This window comes from Abramis brama, assembly GCF_963993115.1.
Source record: "Abramis brama genome assembly, chromosome: 18".
Lineage (NCBI taxonomy): Eukaryota > Metazoa > Chordata > Actinopteri > Cypriniformes > Leuciscidae > Abramis > Abramis brama.
Genome location: NC_139980.1, coordinates 12,904,764 through 12,924,372, shown reverse-complemented (window position 1 = coordinate 12,924,372; position 19,609 = coordinate 12,904,764). Strand labels below are relative to the sequence as shown.

Here is a 19,609-nt window from a genome sequence, read left to right as displayed (position 1 = left end):
AGAAGGAATCCTCATCGCCTAAAAGCTAAAACTTAATTTATCGGTATGTAAATAAATATCGGGATAGCTTTTCCCCATGTGGAAAGAGCTAATGAAGGAGAAAGACTTTGAAAGGGAAGTTGCCTGATTTCTTCTCGACAGGTAAGTCAAAGGTATGGTCTAAATTACAAGCTTTTTTCATTGCTTGGTTGTGTAAATCATTATATAGCTGCCATAACAGTAGAACATGTATCGTTAAACTCAATGATGTGCTATTGGAAGCCATGTTGTCATAGCTTCTTGACACATTATGGCTACCGCAGTTGCAACACGCATTTGAAAAAGCGAGTAGATGGGAGAACCACTAGATGGGAGAAATTCTTTTGGGAGAACTAACTTGTAGTTGGGTCTTTAACAAAAAACAAACAAACAAACAAAAAAGCCTCCACAATCGAGGAGGTCAAAGGGCATGCTTCCTGCTATAGATAGTATCATCAGCTCTCCCCAAAGTCTATTCATGCGGCCACCAGACAGATTTTAAACACCAGATTTACACTTCTACATATATTTTGAGTAGATAACCGATATTCTCAGAAAAGGGTTTCACCCTGTGTGTTTCCACACTGATTAAGGATAGTTCGGGAGATGCAAGTAAAAATGATATGATCTTTTACTTTGAATTAAGACGAGTAAAATTAAATATTCGCTCAAGACCAACTTTACTTATGCCGTGTCAGTGATTTTGCAAATGATACAACTTAGTCTAAATAAGAGCAATGTGGAGTCCTCGGATTTCTAAAAAACAACACAACAACAAAACTTTGACAACATGTTGTATGGACAAAAGATCTAAGATGCCCAAGCACAGTTTTTCAACAATCTAATGTTTTTGAACAGACGTTGTTTATTAAAAATAATACATACGTCTTCTTAGAAGATAAATATAAGATATGATTTTAATAAAACTTTAAAGATTTGATTTAAACTTTTAAGGTTATGCTTTTAAATGAATTTAGTATAAACTCTGGATGTACTCTGGAAAGGCGTTAGCAGACTAGATTTACTGACATTGTCCCCCGAGACTCATCTGGTCTGATACCCTGTTTCTTGAAGCTTCAGTTCACACTGTGGTTTATCTCTGAAGGATCTGGGGCTGAAAGGTGTTTTTGTTTATATATTTATTTAGCTAAAACTTTGTTTACATTTTTAGTAACATATGTTATTAATAATAATTTAATTTAAAATAGAGATTAGTTCATTTTTTAGAACCGTGTGTGTGCACAAAATTATATTAAATGATTTGTTTATTTATTTCATTTTGAAAATGTACAAATGTAGTTTTCTGTGTTTAGGTGTACGGTACAAAATTAATTATAGCTATGGAAAGCCCCCACCATAAAAATTGAAACCCCGCATGGACAAAAAAATGCTGATTGAATCTTTTCATATAAATGAGATTTAAGACGACTAAAAAGTACAGTTTTTCTACAATCTAAAGTTTTTGAACAGACAGACATTGTTTAATAACAATTATACTTTTGGTCACCCGTCACCGTTAAACAAAATCACTACAGTAATCTTCTAAAAGATAAATAGAAGATATGAATGTATTCAAACTTCAAAGATTTTATTTAAACAGTCTTTTAATTTTAAAAGATCATATTTAAACTTTTACGATTATGTTTTGAAATAAATTCAGAAAGATGACGGCACACTAATTTACCGGAACCTGTCACAGACACACGTACACACACACACACACACACACACACATACCATTTGTCTGGTGCTTCATGAAATCTTCAGTCAGCAGACTTAGATTAATTTTATTTTTTTATCTAAAACTGAAATTTCAGTAGATTTTTTTTTTTATTATTTTTTTATATACTTTTAAAGAACAGAATGTTTTTCAACTTTAGTTAAATTAGTAAGATAACCATTTTAATGTATATAAAGAACGGAATGTTTTATGTAATATGATTTTTATTCTTTTGTTTATCAAAAACAATTGGATCAATAAGATATTTATTTTATAAGCATTTCATTATATACTTTTATAAAGAACTGAATGGTTTTCAACTTTAGTTAAATTAACAAGATAGCTATTTTATTTTATACACTTATAGGCCTAAAGAACGGAATGTTTATGTAATATGATTTTTTATTCTTTTGTTTATCTAAAACTGAATTAAATGGTTTCAGTAGATTTTTGCTAAGATATTATTGTATATCATTTGTGTGAAATATAAAACATGATTAGGGACAACTCTCTTTTTTCTCACTTTTGCTGTTACCTCAGGAATGTGAGGGTGGACGTCTGTGTAGCAGAGATATCAGTGTTTATGTCCGATTCAGCGAATACAGATCGTAAAGTCAAACGGACTGCTAAAATGACCAGTACACAAACACAGAAAATACACCCAGCTTGTGTCCACAAGAGATAATGGTTGTGTGACACAGTCTTCAAACTTTCTGTCAAAACCACATGATCTAAGGATAAAAAGGGTCAAATAGGGTCAAAAACTTTCTGTCAAAACCACATGATCTACGACTAACTAGGACAATAGGGCAAACCATAACAACAACATATGCCGGAAAGATAATAGATAAAAACAACATATGCGGTAGATAAAACTGTCAAAACGCGTGATCGAACGCTCGATATGACAATACATATCCATATCTATACAAGCCAGAAAGGGCGGGACAGCTCAACGGACAACCGGAAGGGCGGGGACCAGATGTCATATCTAGGGGGCGGGACCGGAAGTCATCAATCATTTTGACAGGTGGTATAGGGTTATAACTACTACCGTCCCATTTAAAAACACTCTGTCCGACCTTCGTGGCCTTTGAAGACGTGGCCTTTGAAGTTTGCATCCTTTGAAGGATGCAGCCTCTGAATTGGGACTCAGCTATACAGTCACATAGACTAAGAAGATAATGCAACAAAGTGCCCTATGCCATAAGAAGGTATGGATTGGATTTAGGTTATATGGTGTTGCAGCTAAAGGTCAGTAAAAAGTACAAAAACAAAAGTCTAGTCAAATATGTAGAATTTTATAAATGTTTTCATTAATGCAGATTTGAATTTGAATTTTCTCAATGTTGTGATTATATAATCCAATGTTACCTGAAATTGTTAAGCGTTAAGGTCATGCAGTTAGTTTTATAGTTGTTAGACTTCTGAATAAAGTTGTTTAAAAAAGTAACTAATTGCACCACTTCTTATGAACTTCTTCAACAGCAAAGAAATTGGTTAATAAAGTGAGATTAAATACATTAAATACATATTTGTGTAATTTAACATATTTAATCATTGCAGGTTTGCATAATATAGCTTTTGTACCTTTTTTTCTGAGAGTGTATGCGTAGAATTCTGAGGATTAAGGGCTTAAACCTTAAACCTAAACCCAGGCCTAAACCTAGTCCTGTTTGAGCTGTTTTAACTGAAAGCAACTTGCACTATTATCTTAAAATATGTCAGTGCCATTTTTTGTCTCAAGATGCACACCAGTAATGTTAAAAGCTTAAATGCTATAATTGAACTAAAGCTTAATCCTTGGTTAATGTAACCCCTGTATGTAAAACCAGACCTAAATCTGTTTTTGTGCAAACGAGATGAGTAAATGCATGCTCACATTTAGTCTAGAATTAATAAGTATCATGTTTACACAGCGCTCAGGATTTCTCTCAACATGGGGACAGGAGAGGTCAATAAATGGGAAAACAAAGTAACTTGCATTACTAATTTTAAAAAGTAATGCATTACTTTACTAGTGTCACATATATAGGTGTTTAGGAAATGCATGATGCAGAGGAATCACAGGCAATACTAATAAACAATGAGTAGATACACATGGCAAAAAATACACTAACACCACTTAACACACAGCAAGAAATTAACAGACCAGGGAGTATATATATACACAGAATTAGCAAGGGAACTTAATGATAAACAGGTGAACATAATCAGTAACCAAGGAGACTAACTAAGACACTCTAAAGATTAAACTGAAAGGGTAAAACATGAAACCAAGACAACAACACAACTAAACAAAATGAAACACTGACAACCATTTACTTGAAAAAAGTAATCTGATCAGATACTTACCCACAACTCTGTTTATAATTATATATTGTGGTGACTAAAATGGTGAGGAGAAATGCCTCAGAAATGTTAAGAATAAAAGTACAAATGTTCAAATTATAATATCCAATTATAATAAACTAATAAAATACAACGATTAAGTAAAAATCCAGAAAATACCATCTACAAGAATAAACTATTTTTTACTTGATCCAGCCCTTAAAACTAATTTTGTTTGTGTATTAATATTGAATAAAAACAATTAGCTCACATGTATATTTTTAGAATAATTATTTAAATTAGTGATGTTAAGTCATGATTTTCAGAGGATAAATGTGAAAATGTGACCATTTACTTTTAAAAGGACTGCCAGACACCAGGAGAGATTCAATATTTCATAAACCATTATTATATTTAATTCTAATTCTTACATAGGTCTATAGCTATACATATTTTAACAAGGATTGCAATAAGACCATATCCAAAATCTGGCAAATGTTTAATAGTAATGTACACTAAACTCTCTGCATGTTAAAACCATCGTGAATTGACAGAGGTTTCTCTCTCACACACACACACGCACACGTGCTCTTGTGACTTGGGTGAGTGCGCGTGAAATTACAGTCGCTATCTCAGTCGCGCGCTCTGAGGTAACAGAAGCAGCGCTTCAGTCTGGGAGAATCTGACTTGAGTGAGTCTAGCACACACATCCACTGGAAAGAACAGTCACGAGCTTTACACGGAGGGACAACACTTCTGAAGGCTACAGGTAAGCACTTTACACATCAGCCGTACAGATGCCGTGCACAATGTGCGCTTGAGCTTGAACTCAGAAACTGTCTGACGAACACTCAAAGGATTCATAAGCATTAAGTGGTCCAGGTTTACTGCATGATATGTGAGATATTTTCGTGTTTTGAGAAAGATGCATTGCCTTGTGTGATTGATCAAATTGATATTGCCTATATTGAAAGCAAGTCTCTGAGGTTACGCTTACGCAATATTTTAAAGAATGAAACGAAAACCCGCAGTTCTTGATTCTTGTAATTCATGCCAGTGCAATTCTGTCACCAATTGTGTTCTAATTCTAATGAAAAGAGCTGTCAAATGTAGGCTTCTACTTTTATTTCTATTACCATTATGCATTCAGATTTAGTATCTTATTAGGCTATAGTATTACCAGCAACTGCTTTAGCATGCCTTCTGATTTTAAAGGAATAGTCTACACTTTATGTGTAGCCTATCTAAAAAATCAGCATTTTAGGTTTCCTAAATAACCTTTCAGGGAATAGTTATTAAAATAACCGAATTTTTTTGTGTGTGTGTGTGAAGAACATTTTAATAATCTAAAGAACCCTTTTAACTTTAAATAACCTTTTGTGCAATGGAAAGTTTCCATGGTTCTTCCTGGAACCACAGATGCCAATAAAGAACCCTTATTGTTAAGAATGTTCTGTCATCATTCACTCGCACTCATGCCATTCTAAACCCGTACTGTATTATTTCTTCCATTTACGGTGTTACGTTACTGATTACACATTACACAAGTATCTCTGAAATCAAATCAGAGATAATCTGTACCATAATCTTTTTAAATTGCCTTTTTATAGGCTAGTCTTATCTCATACTTTGTTGGATAAAGTGGTCTTTCTACAACAGAGAGATCCGGTCTGGATGCTTATAGGTCAATAATTGTCCAGGATATTCAATTCACATTCAATTAAATTCAAATCACATTTATTTGTATATTGATACTTGGATCATTCATTTGTTGCATAGCAATGTTCTGTTATGCAAGGCTTTATAGACTATATTCTAGTGGAGGAATGGTATTTTGGCAGCTGGTCATTTGGAATGGTAATTTCAGTCATAAACGGTCAATAAAAATAAAAATAATACAATCAGAAGTTTTTTTTTTTAATTTGTGCTATTAATATTTTTATCAATTTTAAAAGGCACCTGGGCCTTGCTATCGTCACAGGTGGCTGTTGCAAGGAAGCGCACAACAAAGGAGAATTCCAGGAAATAGTCTTTTAATCAAACACTCGGGAAACTCAGAAAACGACCACTAGACGAGACAGGACCAAGAACTGAACAAAACAGGGAGCACTTATACCAGAAATAAATGAGGGAACCAATGATTTAATTAACGAGCAACAGGTGAACTGAATGAAAGTGACACAGACTAGAAACTAGGTTAAGGGGCTGATTACATGACACAGTTTTCAACTAAAAACGTTAAACTTTTTATGCGTTTTGGCCGCTCGTTTGTACAACAACAACTTTTTGGGTGCCTGAAAACGCAAACTTTTGAAAACGGGTTTCAAAGTGCAAGTTTTTGAAAACGGTCTCAGTGTAAACAACAAAATGCGAATCTCTAAAGATGATGACGTCATGCACATCCGTATTACGTGTTCAGTCTATAGTGTTTCATCGCCATCTAATGGTCTGGCAGCAGAATACAGCGTTTTTAGTCCTTTTCACGGATCTGTGTGAACAGACTGATTTCACAGCAATTCGTACGAATTCTACGAGGTGGCTAATTCGTACGAATTTATACGACCTCACTCGTACGAATTAGTATGATTTTTGCTAAATCGTACATATTTTACGAATTGCCCAATTCGTATGATTTCATATGAATGACCTACCCCTGACCCCGCCCCTAAACCTACCCATCACGTGGGTTAGACAAATTGTACAAATTCGTACGAGTGAGGTCGTACGAATTCGTACGAATTAGCCACCTTTTTATCACTCGTACGAATTCGTACGAATTGGTCGTGAGATAGCGTTGGTGTGAATGGGGATCGTTTTTGACGTTTGGTGTCGTCTGTACGCGGACAACTCAATGGAAAAACGTATCCATTTTAAGGATATCATTGTCGTGTAAACGTACCCTAAGACAGGAACAAACACAGTGCAACAAAACATACTCCTGACAGCTATGTTGTATGGAAGCTTGTTTTTCTGTCACAGAATAAAAAAATAGAAATGGTGATTTCACAGTTGTGAGAAATAAAGTCAGATTTATGATAAATAAATTCAGAATTGTGAGATATATGTCAGAGTTTTTCATTTTTATTTTAAAAACAAGCTTTAATAAATAGTGTATAACAACGTGCCTTTAGTCGTAACTCTCAGTATGGTAAGATCTCTCTTACCTTAATAGTTAATTCTGTGTTTTCACATGCAAGAATAAGCTTGCACTACTTTGATAAAAATACAAAAATGACTAAGTGAATAGAGACCGAGGGTCTTCTTTAGTGTTGCAGAGAAGAAATAAAGCTATATGGGTTTGGAAAAACATGAGGGTGAGTAAATGATGTCAGAATTTTGTAATCTGCTCAACAGTCAATTATGTTAGTAATCAAGCTAGTGTGATATTTTACATGTTTAATTCATGTGTGAGTGGTTTGTGACGGTAACAAGAGTTTTGATATTGATCCAAGCTGACTGCAGTTCAGTATCGGTCATTTGCCTAGATTTGAGTACGATTTTCCATGTCACCAGGAAGGGGGTGAGGTCTGTCGCTGCACCCAGTCATGTTAAATTATTCAGATGCCATCTCTATTTTTCACAGAAACACAGAGCGACGCACAGCGAGACACCTTTAATTGGTAGAAAAGTCACCGTGCACTTTTTTTTTTTGAGCATGGGGTTTTCTTTAAAACAACGGAAACTCAATAATGCAATGACCCACAATAACACCTGCACCCATCCGAAAATATTTTGATGATCATGTGAAGTCTTTGTGCGGCCGCCTACAAAGCCAGTCTTCTACAGTGCTTTGTCTCACTATAAATGGCACCAAGCACACGTACAGCCCTTTGATCCCTTAACTCAAGTCCCTTTTGTCTTTGCCGTTCACATTCACCAATGAAAAAGCCTGTATGCTAACAAGGGTCAGAGGAGCGAGCTGTATTTGTGCTGGTCACCATTAACATAATAGCAGCATGAATAATCAGTCCATTTTCAACCAACATTAAAGGCAGAGAACATAAACAGCTTAGTTTCTTTTTCTGTCTGCCACCCAGCATCTGTGTGGTGCTAATTAATCTGAATGGTGCTTTTAGATTATTTAATTATTTTTGGATGATTTGCCATGGTCACTCTTTGAACTGCTATGATTTCATAGCAGTGTGTAAGATTGTAGCTTGAGGGTCTGTTTTATCAGGCATGTTGGTGCCGTTCTTTGGTCCAAACAGTTTATTTCTTCATCGTTTCATTTTCACTGTCCTTTAATCCTTTTTCTTTTATGGTACTGCTCATTGCTGCTTTCTTTTATCTGTTCACCCTCACTTTTTCCACAGCATCCCTTGTCCTTTGATTCAGTTGAGTCACCCAGTTCCCAAATGGAATCAAGGGTAAACTAAAATGATAATGAATGACAGTATAATAACTCTCTCTAGTCTCTATTGAGGTTTCTCAGATAAAACAAAAATATCTTTAAAGTGGCTGATCTGTGTGGCTTTAGAGCATGGATGTTTCTCATTACATCAAAGCACGAGAAGTATCATTGTGGTCTCTTCACGGCCTTATCTCAGATCAGCTAAGCCTGGATACTGGTTTTATCCATGCAAATGATGAGGTGATAGTATGATGATGATGTGTCATCAGATTAAAAAAGCAGGTTTTTTTGGGACGATGAATGTGCAATATAGTGAACGAGCAACATTGTATACATGCACACCTTTAAGCAGTATAATAATAAAATATTACAGTATAATAAGCAAAGGTTTACATGACAGAATAAATTGTTCAAACACTATGAGAGTAAACTACAACGAACTAACGAATAAAACCCCATTCTTTAGCAAACAAATACCATGTGTTGATTGTGCTAATGCATGTTTTCATGGTAAATGTCCATATTAGTCACCCTGCCTTCGTCATTCACACAGGACGGTGTGCACATGTGCCATGCGGAGGGCTGAGGACCACCAGCTGCTCCACATTACATCAGACCATCAAATCGTGTGGCAGACTTGTGCAAGCCAACTGTACTCATGTGTAAATATGACCAGTCTGTCCTGTGTATTATTTAATCAGTATCTCACGAGCAAAAGTACTGTCATAATAATTCTTAATAAACAACTCAGTACCTTGTATTTTAGATGCAATATGAATGCTCCGCTACAACAAAATGTTTCCAAACGAGGCCATAACAGAGTTTTTGCTTGTTTTTGAGCAACACCCAGTGATGTTTTGCTCCTGAATGAATCGAGTGAATGATTCAATGAATTTTTTTGTTCATAAAGACAGCCAGTTGCATTGTTCTTGATTGAATCAGCGTTTTTGAATGAATCATTTGAGTGAATAATAAATTACGTACTCATACGTACATTACGTACAGTCACTTGCCGCCATACACTGGTGTAAGAGTGTCTGTCAGACCACAGTCTGTCTGGAACCAGTGTTGCTATTCTTAAAAATAAAATAAATATGAGATGAAAACTTAGAGTAAAAAAATAAAATAAAAATTATAAATGTTGCCTTAGCAACTAGCTGAAATAAAATAAGTTTAAAGTGGAGGACTAAATTTTAAATAAATTGAAAATAAAATTCAAAATATTAATAATTAATATTACAGTATATAAAAATAGCACTGTCAAGAACGCTGCTCTACCAGTCAGATACACATAACCTAATAATAGTAGATAACCTAAAAATGTACTTTATGTGGTTACATTATTAACATGGATTTACTGAAGTTAAAGATATTATATAATTTCTGAACCAACCTGACTACTTTAGGTTACATTAAACAAAAGTAATTTTATATAGTATAACTGCCAATAAACGTTTTACAGAGTAAGTTTTGAAAAGTGATGTTTATGATGTTCACCTCAAGAATAAAAAATGTATTGGTTCTTTTAATTTAAACAAAGCTGCTGATCTGAGATTTTGGGACCAAAATTTAATAATTTCATATAGCCCACTTCTCACAATTGGATGCTCAGCACCATTCAATTTGTATCTCCTAGATGAGTTTTGCATTTAGAATGAATCGGAGAACAGCCTTGATATTATTTCGACCCACTGAATGTATCATTGCTCTTGAATTTAGTTGATGAGCGTGAAAGTAATTTCCTTCGAAAATGGTGGAAGAGTTGATTTGAATAACAAACTATGTAGGCCTACAGACTTGCTCTGCATAAAATCATGGTATAGGTTCACATGGATTGGCTGGATGGTTTTGGCAAGATCTTTTCATAGATGAGAAAAAAAAACCCAGCTGTGGTTAGGTGGCTCATCTGAATCAGTCTCTCACTCATTCACAGGCAAATGAGTGGACCGAGCGACGCTGTGCCTATGAGATTCTAAATGTGCTTCCTCCTGACTTGTTGTAGGTGTCTCACTGGGCAGTATGACGGATGTGATGAACAGCTGTGACTCTGCGGTAGGAGACTACAATGTGAGCGGTGCATCTGAGGAACAGAACATCTCTTTACAGGTGGGCTTTCACTCCTTTGGATCTCTCTTGAGATTCATATAAATTATTTTATTCAAGTCAGAGGAACAAGGCTAAAAAACTGCAATTTGCGATACATTAGTAGTACATTAAATTGCTTTTTGCCAAAAAAAAAAGAAAGAAAAAGAAAGAAAAAGGAAACGGATGGACATGAAATACTGATCAGTGTTGGGGGTAACAAATTACAAGTAATGCGAGTTACATAATCAGATTACATATTCAAGTAATTGGTAATTAGTTACTTTTTCAAATTAGTAATGCAAGTTACTTTTTCCCATTTACATTTTCCCATTTATTGACTGACATGTCTCCTGTCCCCATGTTGAGAGAAATTGGATGCAGAGGTTTTGTGTGCGCTGTGTAAACCTGATGGTTATTGTAGTTCTCGACCAGTGGTTTCCAAACTGGGATACGCATATCCCTGTGGTACGTGAGGTGACAGAGGGGGAATGCGTTCAAAATGCTGAATTTCGCAGTTAATTTAATCCTACCCTACCTTAAAATAACATTTAAAACCAAGTATGTATTTCCAACAGGCAAAATGCCGTAAAAGGTCAAATACATGACATCCAATCAAATGACCTCATCTTTCACAGTCAAAACTGACTGCATCCACACAAGCAGCGTGCATACCCTGTGTGAGTTCTTGATTAGTAATATATTATAAGAGCAAGAATGAACTTTTTCCCAAATATCCACGATTGCACATTTGACATAGATTTTATACAACAGTTCAACAAACAAAAGGGTAACATGTGACCCTGGATCACAAAACCAGTCACAAGTCGCACGGGTATATTTGTGGCAATAGCCAACAATACATTGTATGGGTCAAAATTATCGATTTTTCTTTTATGCCAGAAATCGTTAGTATATTAAGTAAAGATCATGTTCCATGAAGATATTTTGTACATTTCCTACCATAAAGATATAAAACATTTATTTTTCTGAGTGAATGCAGCACAATTGCAAACATAAATGGACAACTTTAAAGGCGATTTTCTCAATGTTTGGATTTTTTTGCACCCTCAGATTCCAGATTTTCAAATAGTTGTATCTCGGCCAAATATTATAATATCCTTACAAACCATACATCAGTGGAAAGTTTATTTATTCAGCTTTCAGATGATGTATAAATCTCAATTTCCAAAAATGTACCCATGTGACTGATTTCGTGGTCCAGGGTCACATATTAAGTGATGTTTTAAACTGTATCATTGTCAGTATTGTTTGCTCTATTTGCAGCGAAATAATAGTTTCAACAAAAGCCACAGAAGAACTGCAACACACACCAGTGTTTTGTTAACAAATCTGCGTCTTTGAAAGAATCGTTAGAGTCAATGATTCAATGGCCCATTCATACATATAGCCACTTGCTCGCTTCCTTACTGAATGAATGAATGAATAACTCACTCACTTACTCAATCACTCAAGACAGTGACTTACTGCCACCTACATGCGGTTTTAGTTTAATATTCAAAAGTATTACTTTGTTTTTACCATCATTGCATATATCTCTATTGAACATCTTTTATTTAAAACATTATTTATTTATAAAGGTAAAAAAATCCACTGGAAAATCAGTCGAAGTCCAAGAAAGGGGTATGCAAAAGGATGTTAAATGCCTCAGGGGTAAGCCACTATAAAGAGTTTGGAAATCACCGTTAAATGTGAGAAGGTATTTACTGAAATGCAAACTCAGAATATTATGCAAACCTGCAATAATTAAATATTTTAAATATCACAGATATACTTTATGTATTTAATCTCACTTTATTAACCAATGTCTTTGCTGCTGACCTTTGATAATTCGATTCAGCCATATGAAGAAGCAAAATTACTTTAAAGATCACATTTGTGTTTAATTTTTTTATTGCTGCAGTAATAGTGTTCTTTCTTCTCCTGCGTCCTATTCTTTTGCAATCCAAAATGGCAGCAGAGCTGAAAGGTTTATTTGAGCTGCGCCCTCTGATGTACAGACTTGAATTTGCACTTCCTTCAGCCAGAGGTTTATTCATTTCACTTTTGGTGTAAAGTGCTACCCTGGAAATTCAGAGTTCACGCAAGAGCACAATTTGAATTTGCTGGCATTGAATAATGATGGTCATTAACTATGCCTTTGCAGCCGAGCTGCACCAATCACATCGGCGTATCTGATATAGGCGCACCAGAGGAGAGCTAAACAGATGACGACAGTCACGACAGTGATTGGTCGTAGTGTTATCCAATTGCGTGCAGTGAAATTTTCTAATGCATGCTTGGTGCCGCCCCTCGAGTTGGGCGATTTTCATTACTCGATGCCAGACCCTTAAAGGGGCATTCCACCCATAGGAACATTGTTTTTTATTGAAAGTGGGTCATATATGTAGTCGAAATGTAAAATAAATTTTGAATTTGGTGCCTTCGTGACAGAGGAAAGACAAAAAATAACTTCAGGACGCATTTGTATGAAAGACAACAACTCCCACAATGCACCACATTGCACAGCTCCGCAAGCCACTCCCACTAATCCAGAACAGCGCATATCTGCATATAAGAGAAATCACTCTTCCGTCTACAAGGCTAGCTACCACCAGAGCTTGAAATTCATTTCACACAAAATGTCTAGTTAGTTGGCGAACTCATTAGTGCATTACTCCTCGTTTTTATTTCTTTCGAAAAGGTGAATTATCGCATGGTACCGGGATGTTCAGTCAGAACATATGTGGTGCGAAACTAGGATAGTTCACAACACAAACGTCCGTGTCCTCGTCTGATTCAGAGATTTCGTCCAGGCGAAATTGTCATCGTTGAAATTCTTTGCCGCAGACGGACTCTCTGTGTTCGTAGTTGCATAGTGAGATCACCGGCGCCATCAGTCCGCCCTAACTCGAGCCAGTCTGGGCTCCTCGTCCGCGGCAGGCAGGTCTTCTGCCTCGGCAGCTCTTCGCTATAATGCGGCTTGTAAAGGTAGCCACAAACACCTGATTCAAGCATCAGACTTCCGAAATCCTCTTCTTCTATATCATATTGAGTACTCTCCTCCGCTATTGTCATAACTTTACATCTGTCTCCACAGCGCCTGTTAGCTTAGCTTCAAACAAGATGGAGGATATTGCTTTCAGTTTCAGAGAGTAAAGTCCCACCCACTGATCTGTAATAGGTCTGTAGCGTGAGCGGGTCCCGCCCCTGGGAAAGATTGGAGAGATGAGGAACTAGTGCTTGTAGTCTCGAAATCCCCCCCTCTTACACTTCCTCCGACAATGACGCAAAATGACGATTTTTGCGTCATTGTGGGAGGAAGTGTAAGAGGTAAATAACGGATTTCTCCCGTCTCAGGGGAAAATGAGAGAGTGTTGCACGACCATTCAATAGTATGACTGGGTTTCTAAAAATGCAAAGCTTAGTGCAAATGGGTGGAGTGTCCCTTTAATCTTTCTGGATTTCCAGGCTAGTAAAATGCCAAAATTTGCCAAAAGTAGAATTTTTGTTTTGTTTTGTTTTTGTTATAAAAACAAACACGTAAGCTCAGCCCAGGTGAGAAAAGTAACTTACTTTAAAAAGTAACTTATAAAAAGTAAGTAATGCAATTAGTTACCTTTTAGGGAGTAATGCAATATTGTAACTCGTTACTTTTAAAAATGGCTTTCCCCAATACTGGATTTGGATTATTTTAAATAAATTAATTTATTATCTTACATGTATATTAGCTTAGTGTTCTGCTAAGAAATATAGTTAAATAAATATAGAAAACTTGGTCTAACAATTTAATACATTTTTAATATAATCTGCAATTTAATTTATTCTGCAATCCATGTTACTTTTTATGGACTTGTTAGCATTTTTTCAATGAAACACATTGTCAGTTCAGCAGAGCAAATAGCAATAGATGCAATGGCTTTTGCAAACAAGAAGGGCTATTTGCATTTAGTGCAAACAGACACTACTTTTATGTTCTCTCTCATACGGCTCTTTAAATCTCAGATTCGTTGTTCCTAGCTTTGCTTTAGTGATGTTTTTGTTTTGTAGCTTTAAATGGGGACTCCAAAGTTCTCTAGACATCTACCAGAAGGTTTACGTTCTCCATAAATATAATACTGAAGTATTGAATGCTGAAAATATACAGTTAAAGCCTGTTTACAAGAACGATAACTAAAACAATAACTGTAAAGGCGGTAAAGGTCACACAACACTTTTCATTCCATTGACTTCCATTCGTTCATATGCGAATGAAAAATAGGCTCATGCGTAAGTTGAAAATGCGTGACCAATTACTGCAGAATAATGATACGTCACGGCATGGCCTCTTAGATTAATTAAAGGAATGCATTGTCAAAGCTGTGGTGTGGACGTTGCTATTCTCATAGAATTAGAACGGTTATTGAAACTACACTTTTAAAAAAGGTTCCAAAAAAGGTTTTCGCAGTGATGCCATAAAAGAACCATTTTGGGTTTCCCAAAGAATCTTTCAGTGAATAGTCCTTAAAAGAACCATTTTTTCCCCTAGTGTAAAGAACATTCTAATAATCTAAAGAACCTTTTTCCACTATAAAGAACCTTTTGTGCAATGGAAAGTTTCCATGGGTGTTAAAGGTACTTCATGGAACCATTAATGCCAATAAAGAACCTTAATTTTTGTTGTGGACCGACCATTAAGCAGCATTTTACAGAAATATTTGAGCTTTAAATACCATGATTGTCAAATCAAAATCCAGTATTCCACAGAGCCAGGTAAATAATAGGTTATATTTTAAGTCATAGTCACGCAGACATACATGCTGAGTGTTTTTCTAGCTCCTGGATAGATGACGGGTCTCCGTGGATCTATTTTGAGCTCCATCATTTCAGCCTGATTGAAGTCCCTTTTATTTTGCTCACATCGCTACAAAAAGCAAATCGGATGCATGCTCGTTCATACAGCCTGATGCTGGATGAATTCAGATTCCTCTCAGACACTCAAGAGAGACTCAAAAGGTCACAATCTTTTCAGGAAACGATCATCATTACCCGTTCTTTACCACAGGATAAGCAGTGGCATTATATGCTAGCTGAATGAACCCTGTCTGAATCTGTCATTCACTCTGTCATGTAAGCTCTTTCTGTGCTGTGTAAACCAACATGCCGGTGCACACCCTTTTCCACAGTTGGTACAGATGCTTTTAGACTTAATACCCGACATGTTGCAAACACACAGATACACACTCAAGATGCTCTTGTTCACACTTCACTGCATCTACACAACATGAGTCACATCCTGCATGCTCTATAGCAATATAACTCACACAAGGCATGAGGTGAATGCCAAACACCTCATTAATAGAAATTTTTTGATGAAACTGCTGGGGGGAAGCTTTTGTAACCATATATTTACTCATATTATAAGTGATTGTCCACTAAAACCAGATTTCATTCTCCTCTCCGACTGCTTATAATGGGAATGCACTGAAAACTTAACTAGGTATTAGTGCTGAATGCTTTCAAGGATAAATGCTATTTCTAAGCATACATAAAACACAATAAATTTACTTAAAGTTTAGATAATATCATGAATTATTTAATTTAGTAACACTTTATTTCGATGGCCCACTTTAGATATTCTGCTAACTATAAGTAACTTTGCAACTACATGTCAACTAACTCTCATTAGAGCTTTAGGAGACTGTTAGGGTTAGGTCTTAGGGTTTCGGTAAGTATAAGTTGACATGTTTTGTTACTTCTAGTCAATAGAATTTCTGTTGGATATGGCGTTATTTTAATGACATATATCAAGAGAGCATTATTGTAACACACAATTCTCTGTGCTCTCATGCAAATTTCCTTCTCTCTAGCACAAAACTGGACTCATTCTGCTCTCTTCCCTTCTGGATTAAACATTAGTGGACTATTGAAATAAAGCGTAACATTAGATTTTTCTTAAACCCATTTTAACAAAAAAAAAAATTCTTTTAAGCACAAATTTAAGTTTTGTAAAGTTTATGCTAAAGTTAGAACTACTGCTTCCAACTGGATGGTTTAGAGAGGTCCCCAGATCTTGAATAGAAGTAAATATCAAATTGTGCTGTTTCATGAAAACTGTCAGGTCATTTTGAGGGCTTTCAGACTTTAAAATACATTTTAACACACTGTCATGTAATGTGGCTTCTTATGACCCTATGATATAGATCTTCCCAGACTCCCATGAAAGGTTTCCCAAGCTTTCCAAACGCTTGCCGTCCATCGTGGTTGAGCCCACTGAGAGCGGGGAGGTAGAGAGCGGGGAACTCCGCTGGCCTCCTGATGATCTGAGCCCTACAGAAGACCCTAGAGACAAACAGGCCCAGGCTGCAAGTAAGCTCATATAAAGCATGAAAAGAACATTTATTAAGTTTACTTTTGCAACTTTGTTCTCATAATACTACAATTTAATATCATATTTTGTTTTCTATCTTTAGCTTCAATCTCAATTTCTTTTCAATATTTTCTTTATTTTAAAAACTTATTGTCTTAAAAGGCCTATTATTCTCGAAACCTTACAACTTTATTCATGTAATGTTGATCTTAGATTTTTATTTTATTTTAACCCTTAAATGCATGAATGTTTTGCCTATCATTATTACATATTCGGGTTTTTAGCGACCTGGATCTAAATCTAACATGGATGGATCTCTACCTGTCACAATAACATAAAACTCTCCTGATATTAGAGTAACAATTACAGAAAAATATAATAAAGCATATTTTGTTACCTTTTGGAGCTTGGAAGGGTTCAGTTTGAGCAGATGTTTTATACCATAAACACTGTCCTCATCAGAGCTCATTTCCCAGTACATTCAGCATCTGACTCAAATTTGCGATCTCAAACATATTCTCAAAATCATAATTTTCAACATCTTCAAAATATTTTTTTTTTGATTGCGGACAGCTTCTACACCAGATCCACCATCACGTGAAAGTGACACTAATATTTAATTGCATTCAGTACTTGCTTTGCTGTAAATCGCTGAGCCATTTCAAGTTTTGCTGATGATCCTTCCTATTATTTTGTTTTCTGCCTGCGGTAACTACAAGCGAAACGTCACTTCATCATTGTGTATTGCCACCTTGTGGAATAAAGGTGATTTGTACTTATTCAGTCATCAAAGATTGAATTATTGTTGTGCAGAAAACGCCACTAAAACGTATGTATTTACACTTTTGATCAATTTAATGTCTTGGCTGAATAAAAGTAGCAATTTCTTCAATAAAAATCTTACTGACCCCAAACATTTAAAGAGCAGTCCAAGTTAAAACAATTTTTTTTTAAATTACATTTCAATTGCAGTTTGACACATTTTGAAATGCAAACATGTGGGAATTCGATATTGCTCATATAAAGTGTTTCGTTAAAATGCATTTGCAGGGATGTTTGAGTATATTGTGTTTGTATTTCAGGTGACAAGCTCACAGAAGACAGCAAAGAGGTCGGACCGGGGACGGAAATCTAAGAGGCGATGGTTGGCACTACTCCAGCCAATCACTGTGAATGTCTTCATTACGGACAGGAGTGAATGGGAGACTCCACCAGTTAGGTCTGCCTATCATCCACACTAGAGCTGCCCACCTGTTGACCTCCACTCCACTAGGTGGAGCCGAGGCCTGAGAGACTTCTTAACTGAACTAGCTCATGTGCCAAACTCTAGTGGTAGTCAGCTGCAGTGATTGAGTTTTAAATGATCTCCAATAACAACACCATGATACCCGTTAGAAGTCACCTACCCTGTATCCCTGCTAAATTATAGATTGGCATTCATTTATGTATTTATTTGCTTTGGACCAAAGTCTTTCATTCCTTCCTATACAAAGGATCTTATTTGATGTACTATATCAGCATACTTTAAGTGAAAATGGATTTCAAATAATATATAAATGAACTAGAGTGCATAATGGCTAGATTTTAAACCCTACACAATGTGCAGTAGATCCTCAGTGTGTTTACACATACACACAATATAATAGGGTTTCCTTTTTAACACGCTTTCCAGATATACATATTTGCACATATTCTTGCCATTCTCTGCTGCTTATTTGCAAGTGTTCGTCAGAGCTGCTGTAAATGTAGCTTTCTTTGCCTTAGACATTTATTTGTACTTACACTGCAAGTACGTCATAATTTAAATGACATTACTGTTTGTATGTATATGTTTGAACCCTCGTTATTTTTCCCATCATATGTATCTGTTACTTTCCTTAGGCGAAACTCTTTGGTGCTTCAGAGTCTGTTCATCACTGTATTCTATTACAAATCTACTGCTCTTCTTTTGATGTTTGAGTATTGGTCATAAAATATAAATAATCTGTCTGGGAATGGGAATGAATGCAGCACAGTATCACTTAATTTAAGCATTAAAGGCAGTTATTTCTACATCTGTGCTCTGTTGATTCATTAAATGAACATATGTAGGATCCAGCCTTGACACAACACTGATTTCTTGTGGGTGGATGTCAAGCACTAGCCAAAGGCTCTTTCAGTTGAATGCTGTGTTGACATAAGAACTCGACAGCATCCACAGCAGTCTGCTAGAGCCCCCTTGTCTTTCATCTCATTCCTCCTAAATATTTTTTTGATTAACTGTTGGAACATTTTTAAATCTGTTATAATGTGATCGTTCTTACAGTTTGCAGAAAACAGTGTATGCGGTAAGCAATCTGATTTTAGGAATGCCGTTAAAAAACTTTTTTTAAAAAACTTTTTTTAAACTTTCAAACAAGGCTACATTTCAAAGTTCATCTTGACAACCTTTCCTATTGGGTTCATTTGAGTACACTAAAGAGCAGGCAGGATCAGAATGTATCACAAGCTGAGGCTCGAAGGCTCCTATCAATGCGGAAGTGAGCTATATCCTGTGAAATATTTCCTATTTCCGATTCATTAGCTGTTATAGGCAAATAACTAAGAATAACAAAATGCAGCGAATGGCAAAACTATTCGCGCTACAACCCAGTGTGTTTGTGACTATAATAATAAATGAAAATAATGCGATAACAAATACAACAAATTGCAACAACAAGCAGCACAATGGACTGTTTTTGTACGACTAAAATGACTGGAAGTGGCTGCCACAGGAAAC

The 19,609-nt window shown here is 35.8% G+C and overlaps 1 protein-coding gene across 1 annotated transcript; it reads left to right on the top strand.

Annotated features, from left to right (window-relative positions):
* The first annotated feature begins 4,680 nt into the window (after positions 1-4,680).
* Positions 4,681-18,903, top strand: LOC311068145 (protein LBH). The gene is made up of 4 exons (XM_084090413.1): positions 4,681-4,838; positions 10,423-10,526; positions 16,685-16,850; positions 17,934-18,903. The coding sequence occupies exons 2-4, from the start codon at positions 10,440-10,442 to the stop codon at positions 17,984-17,986; spliced, it is 306 nt and encodes a 101-aa protein (XP_083946539.1). The 5' UTR covers positions 4,681-4,838; positions 10,423-10,439; the 3' UTR covers positions 17,987-18,903.
* Positions 18,904-19,609: the final 706 nt, after the last annotated feature.

Bases quoted from the DNA above. Each gene is read 5' to 3' on its own strand.
- LOC311068145 (XM_084090413.1), top strand. From the start codon at position 10,440: ATGACGGATGTGATGAACAGCTGTGACTCTGCGGTAGGAGACTACAAT. The intron at 10,527-16,684 runs GTGGGCTTTCAC...CCTATGATATAG, and splicing joins AACAGAACATCTCTTTACAG to ATCTTCCCAGACTCCCATGA. The intron at 16,851-17,933 runs GTAAGCTCATAT...TTTGTATTTCAG, and splicing joins CAAACAGGCCCAGGCTGCAA to GTGACAAGCTCACAGAAGAC.